This window comes from Montipora capricornis, chromosome 10 (assembly GCF_036669925.1).
Source record: "Montipora capricornis isolate CH-2021 chromosome 10, ASM3666992v2, whole genome shotgun sequence".
NCBI classification, from domain to species: Eukaryota; Metazoa; Cnidaria; class Anthozoa; order Scleractinia; family Acroporidae; genus Montipora; species Montipora capricornis.
In genome coordinates, this window is record NC_090892.1 from 19,604,142 (window position 1) to 19,614,141 (window position 10,000).

General features: G+C 40.9%; 1 protein-coding gene across 1 annotated transcript in view; it reads left to right on the forward strand.

The window, feature by feature from the left end:
- The window catches only part of LOC138018374 (MAM and LDL-receptor class A domain-containing protein 2-like), a 252,304-nt gene that overhangs the window by 91,298 nt on the left and 151,006 nt on the right, over positions 1 to 10,000 (forward strand). Inside the window, exons 40-46 of the mRNA XM_068864996.1 lie at positions 687 to 830; positions 1,358 to 1,617; positions 3,248 to 3,473; positions 4,835 to 5,100; positions 7,439 to 7,616; positions 8,484 to 8,630; positions 9,469 to 9,632. Of these exons, the coding sequence (XP_068721097.1) occupies positions 687 to 830; positions 1,358 to 1,617; positions 3,248 to 3,473; positions 4,835 to 5,100; positions 7,439 to 7,616; positions 8,484 to 8,630; positions 9,469 to 9,632 (1,385 nt within the window). The remainder of the gene's footprint in view (positions 1 to 686; positions 831 to 1,357; positions 1,618 to 3,247; positions 3,474 to 4,834; positions 5,101 to 7,438; positions 7,617 to 8,483; positions 8,631 to 9,468; positions 9,633 to 10,000) is intronic.

The window sequence follows — 10,000 nt, forward strand, 5'->3', positions numbered from 1 at the left end:
CATGGACCTACAGACAGACCGAAACGCAGCGATCACTGTTTACAGTCTTGACAGCCAATGACATGTAGGCTTAACTGACAGGCGACTAATAACATCATGACTTTTTTGACCAATCACATCAACGACCAGGGTGTTTATACCTTACGTTACACATTTATCACTTGACTCTGAAGATGATTTCCGCTTAGGGGTTGTCAAAACGTTAGTCGGGGGGCATCCTAAACGGTCCTTCCCAGTGTTACACTCACCCGGAGAACGCACTTTCATTCTAGTTTGTTGGTTCTCTACTCTGCACCGAGAGGTTTTTCTCCGGGTACTCCGTTTTCCCCTCTCCTCATTAATTTGCATTCATTGTCAATTTCAGTTTACGGTGTCCACAATTAGTGCTCCAGTGCTAAAATGACCAGACAATTAAATAAAGTTCCTTAGGCTTTCCTTTCCTCTTCTTTCTATCTCTGCTTTATGCACTTAAGACGCATTCGGATTGAGGAAGCAATGTGGATGCAAGTAGTTCTTTTCTGCCCATGCAATCTAAAGTTTGCTTGTGGCACTTTAAACGAAAATGCTCTTGAAGACGGGTTTGAATGTTGTGTTTCTCGCAAAGACGTCTTCGGTGAAATTGCGTTCAAGTTAGCATGACCAACACACGAAGCAGTTAACTGTGGTCTTACTTGTTCATTTGCCAGGGATGTGCAGCTTTGAGGGAGCAGATATTTGTGGATACACACAAGATTACGATCACGATCAGTTTAACTGGATACGTAGTAATGGCCCAACTGCAAGTATAAACACTGGACCAGCTGCAGACCACACTTATGGTACCTTGTTTGGTGAGTAATAATGGTATTATTTGTTTATTCTGTTTCGAGTCTGAAGATTATAAGGCCGAGCTCACGTACTCACTTATTTGAGGAGACTGAAAATTAAATCAAAGAGTGAATGTAAGTTGTGCTTTGTCCAAAATAACTGCTTTGAATGTCAAAGTGGTAAGTAGAGCAACTGGGATTGGTGCATTGACGAGAGTCTTCTTTCCCACACTGGTCGATATCCTGGAAGTGGGTTTTAACTTTTTTTATTCTCTCCACTGCTCTGAGATTCTTTTATCCGCTGAAAGAAACCAGTTTTCCACTCTTCCCAAAAAAATAACAATTGCTTGCTATGACTTGATTGGTTCGGATGCAGTCCTCAAGTTGGTCATTGCATTGGCAGTTTCTAGTGACTTAAAGACATTTTTCAGTAGTCTACAGAAGACATTTGTCTTCAGAAATAGCTTGACATAAACCTATTAATATAAACGCGAAAATAGGTTCGAGAGATTCTTTCTCTTTTTCAAGTTATTATTGATGGTGTATCCTAGGTCATTTCATGTACATTGAGGTGTCACCTGTCGGCTTAAGACCAGGAGCGGTTGCGCGTCTGCTGAGTCCACGATATCCACCTACAAGAGGCTCGTGTCTGCAGTTCTGGTACCACATGTATGGACAAACAATTGGGACACTTAACGTTTATACCAGGCAAAGTTCCTGGTCCATGAACAAAGTCTGGAGCAAGACAGGAAATGATACCAACATTTGGAATGTTGCACAGGTCACCATACGCAGTCCTTTCAGATACCAGGTATGCCCGTAGTCATGTGTTTTTGTGATTATTTTGACATGTGCGTTGACAATTTATCATCGGAAGTTTACGTCCTCAGTCACCTCAAATTTCGTCATTTCACGCATAGTTAATAGGGGAATGGTTTGGAAGCTCGGCAAATATCAAAGGAGCAAACAAAGATGCGTAATATTTTGTTTTGCGCTCATACACTATGCATGAATTACGTACCCAACACGTTTCTATTGGTTAGTTCCTTAGTACGGATTAAACAACTGTAGTGTTTTGTGCACTGTCAAGACCAAAAAAAAGAACAAAAACATACAACAAAGAAATTTGTCGGGTTTCATAACCATTCCCCTCTATTAACTATGTTTCACGTCATTGGCAGAACGAGGACGGCAAAGAAGTGAACCAGAATGTGAAACGCACTCCCAGGGCATGCAATATTATAGTTTTTGTTCTTTAAACCTGTTGTTTGTTCCTGTTGGCATTCTTGAAGCCATCTTCGATCGTCGTTCTTGCTTAAGCTCTCTATTACGTCACATTTCAATGGAGTGACGATATTTTAAAACGACATTGCCTTTGCTGGTCAATATCGTTGTTAGTTAGCTTAAGTTCCAAATGAAGTCTACAGCGTGGTTTTCAGTGGCGACGCAAGTATAAGCGCAAGCATAAGAGCGCTTATTTCACCGCGAAAACGGCGTTGACGCAAGCACAAACACAAGCACAAGCACAAGCACAAGCACAAGCACAAGCACAAGCACAAGCACAAGCACAAGCACAAGCACAAGCACAAGCACAAGCACAAGCACAGGCACAGGCACAGGCACAAGCACAAACACAAGCACTGGCACAAGCACATGCACAGGCACAGGCACAGGCACAAGCACAAGTACAAGCACAAGCACAGGCACAGGCACAAGGATCAAATTTTTTCCTTTTTCTTGTGCTTGCACTTATGCTTGCGTTCGCTTGCGTCGTGTGAAAACGAAACGCAGCATAAGCACAAGGATATTTGCTACGTCTGGCCAATTAAAGCACTCGTTCCAGATTCCCCGTGTTTGATTTTGATGCTTATGTCGACGTTCGTTTTCACCGGCACAAGCCACTTATTCCTGTGCTTGCGCTTTGTGCTTACGTTGCTGGTGAAAACCAGGCTTAAGTTAGTCCTTGCAAATGCCCGATCTGGCCGGTCAGTTCTGTCAAATTGAAAGCGTCCTAAGACGCGGTAATGACATGTTTTAATTAAAGGTGCTTTTCATGTGACATCATCGTCGTCATGTTTGGGTTAGGCCGTTAGGGTAAGGGTTTAGTCTTAGCGTTAGGGAACAAATAGACCTTACTCGCTTGTACATTTTGTTCTCTCAATATAGATCATGTAATAATACCCAGGAGATTTGATCTTTTGTCTTGTTCATTCAAAAGAGTGCATGCAATTATGAGTATGTCTGCATGCACTCTTTTTAATGAACAAAACGAAGGACCAAAGTATATGATATGATCAGAATTGGGAAAACAAAATGTACAAGCGAATAAGGTCTATTGTAAATTACATCATGATTGTTATCTGTGCCTCTAGATATTAGTTGCAAATCTCCTATTACCTGGTAGAATAATTCCATGGTTTGTTTACTTCTCTTTTTGTAAGGTTGTTTTTGAAGGCGTAAAAGGAGCAAGTTACACTGGTGATATCGCCATTGATGACGTTAAAATAACGAATGGCAGCTGTCCTCCTCCAGGCGATTGCTCGTTTGAAACGGGTTTTTGCACCTATGTTAATACTCAGCAAGGTGACATTTTTGACTGGATAATTGGAAGTGGCAGTACGCCAAGCAGTTTCACTGGACCTTCAAATGATCATACAACGGGAAAAGGTAGGTTAATAGGTTAAAGAAAAATTCAGGGTGAATTATTTTAGGACAGTTTCGTCATAGGGATACGAGAAATAGTTCATTCACCCAGGTTTGTTTGGGGCCTATTTCCTTTTCCCTTTTTTTGTGTGCATATTGCCTGTTGACAATAAAGTTGACAGTTTCTTTTTAAAATACATTGTTCGTGTTTAGTCTTACGAAGCTGGTTTCGTCCCGACCAAGGGACTCATCAGAGACCTTTCTGCTTGGCAAACTCGTTGGGCATGACGGCCAAAGTCCCGTTCGCTAACAAATTGATGACAGCAATCTCGCCTTATATCTCATAGCTTTATTGTCAATTTTCACTCGTGAATTTGTGCGGTCTGGAATCCTTATGAGATGTAGAGGGCCTGTTGTCTGGAATATTCTTGATAGCGAAGTGAGGAATATAGATGGTGAAGTAGATTTAAGTCGGCCTTAAGGAAGTGAAATTTAAATCTGATCAGTTTTATGAAAGCAATTTGAACAAACTTAAATAATAATTTGAACGATTTTGTTTACTTTATGTCTGTTTTACCTTTTATCATCATTTTGTCAATAATTTTTAATTGTAACCTGCATGTGTTATTGTGACCTGGAAGAGTGTTGTAATTTTTATATTGTCCGTCTGTGGCTACCACTTTTATTGACCTGTCAATGAAATATGAATGTCAACGGAATACCATTCTGTTTATTCTGCTTCCGATAACAGAGTGAAGGCAATGAACAGAGCATTGCCAAGAGATCATCGACAAGATACATATCTCTTGATTCATTTATTGTCTTTTGACATTAACCATCTTCCCCCAGTTGTTCAAACGATGGATAGCGCTATCTGCCGGATAAATCACCATCCAGTGGATAAGTAACAGCGAAACCAATTGCACTACTCATTGGATATTAATTTATCCGGTGCATGGATAGCGTTATCCACCTTTTGAACAACTGGGACCTGTTTTACTTGAAGCTATTCTGGGTATTGGTATCTTGGTCGCTTTTCCAAACACCCTTCCGTTATATGAATACGTGTCCTTTGAAAAACCTCCAGCAACTCTTCAAGAGGTAGGTGGCTGACACTCATCGTGTGAATTCGCCACTCATCTGCTCAGAGCCGGGGATTGGCGATAGCTTCGAGAGAGATTCCGGTTCCGTTTCGGTCTGTTGCCGCTGAAGGTTGAAGACAGCAGAGCTTCCTATTCATACGTGTAATTTGGGTTGCGAAAGTAATAGCAGGGCATTATCTGATCTTATCTCGACTAACTGAAATGTCTTTTATTCACGTGTATTATTTGACGTTTACGGGTGTGCGATGTCAAAGTCTCATTTCAAAGTTTCGTATCTTGTAGGCCAGTACGTGTTCATCGAAACTTCATCCCCAAGGCGGCCAGGTGACAATGCATATCTTATTAGCCAGCCATTTGATCCAACACCCAGCGGTGGAAGATGCCTGAAATTCTGGCATCACATGTACGGGTCATCTATTGGTACCTTGAATATCTACATTTACACCGGTAACTTCTCCACGATGTATCTTCTGTGGCAAAGAAAGGGAAATCAGGGAAGCAGTTGGATGCTTGGACAAACTCCAATCAGGAGCAGTGTCAAGTACCAGGTATTAATGATGATGATGATGGTAGCAGGCAGTGCATCCCAGTGGTAAGGGCTCTTGCCTTGAGATCCGGGGGTCCCGAGGTCAAGACATGTTCTGGCTACTGGTTGAATTTGTTCCAGGAAGTCCCTGGTTCAACTTCTCAGCTGCACTTGTAAATAGCCAACTAGCTTGCCTCCGGCTAGTTAGGAATGTTCTGTCCTGTTTTGATTTTGTTTCATTGGCCCTGACAAGCCCTCATGGGGAGTGATCAATAAAGTATGTATTTCATTTTAGTATAATTACATAGGTGATTATTGAAAATTCTCTGCGCTGATTGGTTGTAGTTGAGTTGATTATTACACGATAATCACCTAAGCGGTTTTTTCGAAATGGCCACGAGCCGTTTTGTCTAGGTGACAAACGAAAGAAATTACTTGCTTTAAAGAAAATTCGTATTTTTCAAATAATCACCAATGTAATTATGCTAAAACAATTATTCTCCTCAGGCTCGGTAAATATGGATGAATGAAAACCTCGACTTTGTCTCGATTTTAATTCACCGACAATCACCTCGCCTTCGGCGAATAATAACCACTTAATAACCGTGAGTGAGGTGGTTATAGTAAAATCTCAAACTGAGGCCTTGCCGAATTGACCGAGCGACAGCGAGGTGAATACAGCTAGGCCGAGATTTTTGCTATAACGACCGAACGGTGGAGGTTAGTTGTTTAGTATATGGCTAACAGAACGGTTCAAAACAAGATAAAACTAATTTGCATAATTCATAATCGGCCCGTGGGCATTAAGGGAGAATAATGCCGTAGCTCTCAGCTGCTCTTAGCCACTCAGAGTGCGTGTTATCGGCCTGAACCACTAGCCATATAATAATAGATCTTATTCACGATGGCCGTCATGTGGGATTTGCTATTATCATGCAAATTAGCTACACACTTTTGAGGGGGCAAACAACACAAGTTCGAGAGGTCATAACGAATGTTTTAGTCACACAGATGATTTGTTTCACGTTCATTGAATTTTTATCACCTAAGTAGTAAAATAGAATGATTACACAAGTTACTGCGATGTTTTTTAGTGAAATATGAGCAGATAATGAAGTAGAAAGTCAAAATGTCATAGGCAATGAAAAGATATAAGGTACTTTATTCTAAATTCTGAAATGTACTGTTAGCAATGTTATTTCAATATTTCGACGAGCCGATTTTCCGCAATTTGCCTTTTTTCCAATGTTTGCCCCCCAGCATAACACATGGCTAATTTGCATGACAATTTGAAAACCAACATGGTTGCTATCGTGAATGAGGCCTATTGTTAAGTATTGTATTGGTGGCAATGATGATGATGATGATGATGATGTTGTTGACAATGACGGTTACCATGACAGTGACAACAATAATCCTAGCACTGGGGCCAAATACACCCCTTCACATCTAAACTGAAAGCTGAAAACATACCGCGATCGGATGATGCTAGGACTAGGATCATCCTCTTTCCCTGTAAACGGACCCTTAACCAATAATAATACTGGTTTTTTCCCGTTGCCCTAACCTATTGACAAGATCAGTGTGTGAAGCCATTTGTGATAAAGTAATTATGAACATAATTACAAATTAAATTGTGTGAAAAATACGGACGGCGAAACATTTTACCGCCATTTGGCTTTGGGACTCTTAAAAAAATGTTTGTCCAAATCTTCTCTGATCAGAAACTGTTAATTCCTGGGCAAACATCGCAAACGTTGGTGAAAACATATTTAGGGTGGCGCTGTTGGACATGCTGCTAATTGTACCAACAATTTTGGCCAACAATGTTCGAGCAGAAAAAATGTTGGGCCAACGTTATCGGACGTAAGATGCTAAACGCTTCAACATGTCGGCTGTGGTTTGTGTTCGTGTTCGTGTTCTGGGCTTAAAACCGCGACGAGAGCAACTCGACAATCGCTACCTTTACAAATGCCCCAAGAAACGTAAAGGAAAAACAAGAGCTAGTAGTTCTTGATGATCCTGGGAGTGGGAAAGCGACATGTGATTGTTTTCTTTCCGCGATAGAAAACAAGACTGCCAATTTTAACCCCGTTTTCTATGGCAGAGAGTACAGTCTTCTGCAAGGAAGGAAAGATACTCACACTTAATTAGATAATTGAAGACAATGCCCCTGAACTATCACAATTTTTAAAACTTGCTTAGTTAAGTGCCATGATTATTTCTTCTTGTGATCTGTGATCCAAGCAAACGTCATATTCGTTGTTATGCATCCACGCATCTCACTTTCAAGGGCCCAAATGGACCTATTTGGAAGACTGTAACTTTTCCTAAGACTGTCCTCAACTGTTCCACAATAGGTTGTGTTTGAAGGAATCCGTGGAAATGGCTTCAGGGGAGATATTTCTTTAGATGACATTTCGTTCACTCTTGGTGCGTCGAACTGCCCCCTGCAGCCCTCTGATGCCTATCCGCCAGGAATGACAACACCACCCCCTACCGCTGCAACGACATCTTCCGTCATTCCAACTACCGTTGGTGGGTTTTTTCACTCGGGCATTCTCATTGCAGCTGGCGATCACATGGTAAAAAAACCGCCATACTTGAGAGCAAATTGCGCACTGAATTAAGTTGCTTTGCTTTCGTAGTTCCACTGCGCAATTTGCTCTCCAGTATGGCGGTTTTTGTACCATGTGATCGCTAGCTGCAAAGGGCCCATTATTATAAAAAGTCTAGGCAGATCTTTGAGAGTATTCTGGGTATTGCGATTTGGGTATTTTAAGGGCGGGACAGTGGGGGGAGATGGGGATATTATGCTCTGCGAAAGCCTCTTCCACTGTTCTCCGATTTTCAACCCGAAAATTGCACGTGTGTCCTTAACTGTTGGGAATGTCAGTTTTGTTGCTCAAAAATAGTTTCATCCATTTCCATCAAATATCTCACATCTAGATTCGTTGCTTGGAGTCCCAGACTCTCTTCGTTTCACTGCAGTGTTGAAATGCTATTCCGTGCTGTTTGCAAAATGTCACTGCAATTGAAAGTTTTGCGAAGACCTTTATTGACTCCATAGACCGAATGCAAAAATGGCCGCTAGTAAATTATTATTTTATCTGTGTGCAAATTAGCCTGCTAAGCCTCATTTTACAGTCAAGTTTCTTTCAATTTTACACGTGCTACAGAGGCCAGTAAGGCCAATTAACTCAAAGACAAACCAATAATTTATTGGCTGCCATTTTTGCATTCGGTCAATGAAACACTCCCGTTTAAAATATAATGATTTAAATATTTTAGCTGAATTTCAATGATTTTCAAGTTGAAATCAAGGATGTAAATGAGATTCTCTACAAAACGTGACTTGCACTGAAGGGTTTTATTGACAAGGTGTTTTTCTTATTCTCATTTCAGGTAACATAGGAAATGATTGCAACTTTGATGCTGGAATGTGCAGTTGGACCTATGCTTCATCTGGCCAATTTAACTGGACTCGTAGCCAGGGCTCCACATCTTCATCGGGTACTGGACCAAAGTATGATCACACACGTGGGAGTTCAGGTATGTACCTCTCAAAACATGTCGTATCCCTGCCTGCCTCCATCGTGAATACATGTGACGTGTTTTGTTTGCCCTTTTGTTGCAGTGCAAAAGTTCCTTGTAATGTCGGGAACTTCGTGTTTAGTGTGTGACAGTTACTATATCATTAAGAGACAGTGTATCTTCTTAGTTAATAAAGTCTGATTGACATGTGGTTTCAAGATAAGTAGGCATAGATTTTATGATTTCCAGATAATCATCGCTCCATGATTGACACAACCTTGAATGACCTTAAGTGCTCGGCCAATCACATTGTCAGAAAATGTGATATATTAATTGCAACTTCGCTTAGAGTTTTCAGAGTAGCTCTTTACACACCGGTTGTAACTGAATGAGTACGCAAGAAGAATGAAACAGTGAAGCTCGGTTGAGTTTATTGATTGAGTCTCGTTCGTTAGACTGTTACCCCAGTAAACGGGGCAGAGTTTACAAAAGTAATAAGAAGTACGGAAAGTGCAACAAGTCGCAATCATTCAAGATAGCAGGGCCCGGGAATTTTGAAAGAAAAAAAAGGAACGTTTCTAAACTTGTCTTTTTTCTGATAAAACTCTTTCTTAAAAAAAAAATGCAAAAAAGAGGATTTTGAACATTATTTCCCGTGGTTTGAAGCTATCTTGTTTGAGGATTAAAGGTTCGTTTAAGCAGATATTTTTAGAATGCGATTGCCATAAGTTACATCTTTTAAACATTCAGTGCTTTGCAAACTTATATTGTTTGAGTGTATTGCACGTAACACCCAGTTTATTTACATTGATTTTTTTGCCTTTTAATACTCACATCCGTACGTAACACTGTTTAGGGAGTGGTTGGTACATGTATATCGAGACGTCTTTTCCACGTCGACCCAACGACACAGCTGGACTTGTCAGTCCGGCTATCCAGAGGGCAGGGTCATATGCCTGTGCGATGTTCTGGTATCACATGTATGGACCAGACATTTATCAACTTAATGTTTACTTCAAGGTATGTGACAGTTGAATGCGCCATTCCTGTAAACATATTGTTGAAATCAGGAGCTCATGGGAGCCTGCTATTAAAAAAAAAAAAAAAAAACTGGTTTGAAGTTTCAATGATTCCATTTGCCAATGGAACGGTGCTTTCCAGTTGCGCAAACCAGGGGCCCGTTTCTCGAAAGTCCCGAAACTTTTCGGGGCATTTTCGGGTGCCACGGTTCCTTTTGTATCTCAAGAACGGAGAGGATTTAAGTCGTCAAACTTCACAGACATACTTCTTTAAGTTAGCTTGAAAACAAGTTAAAAGATCGGCTTTCCAAGAGAAGCGGTTGGCAGTTTCACAAATGGCTTTTCGGCACTTTCGAGAAACGGGCCTCT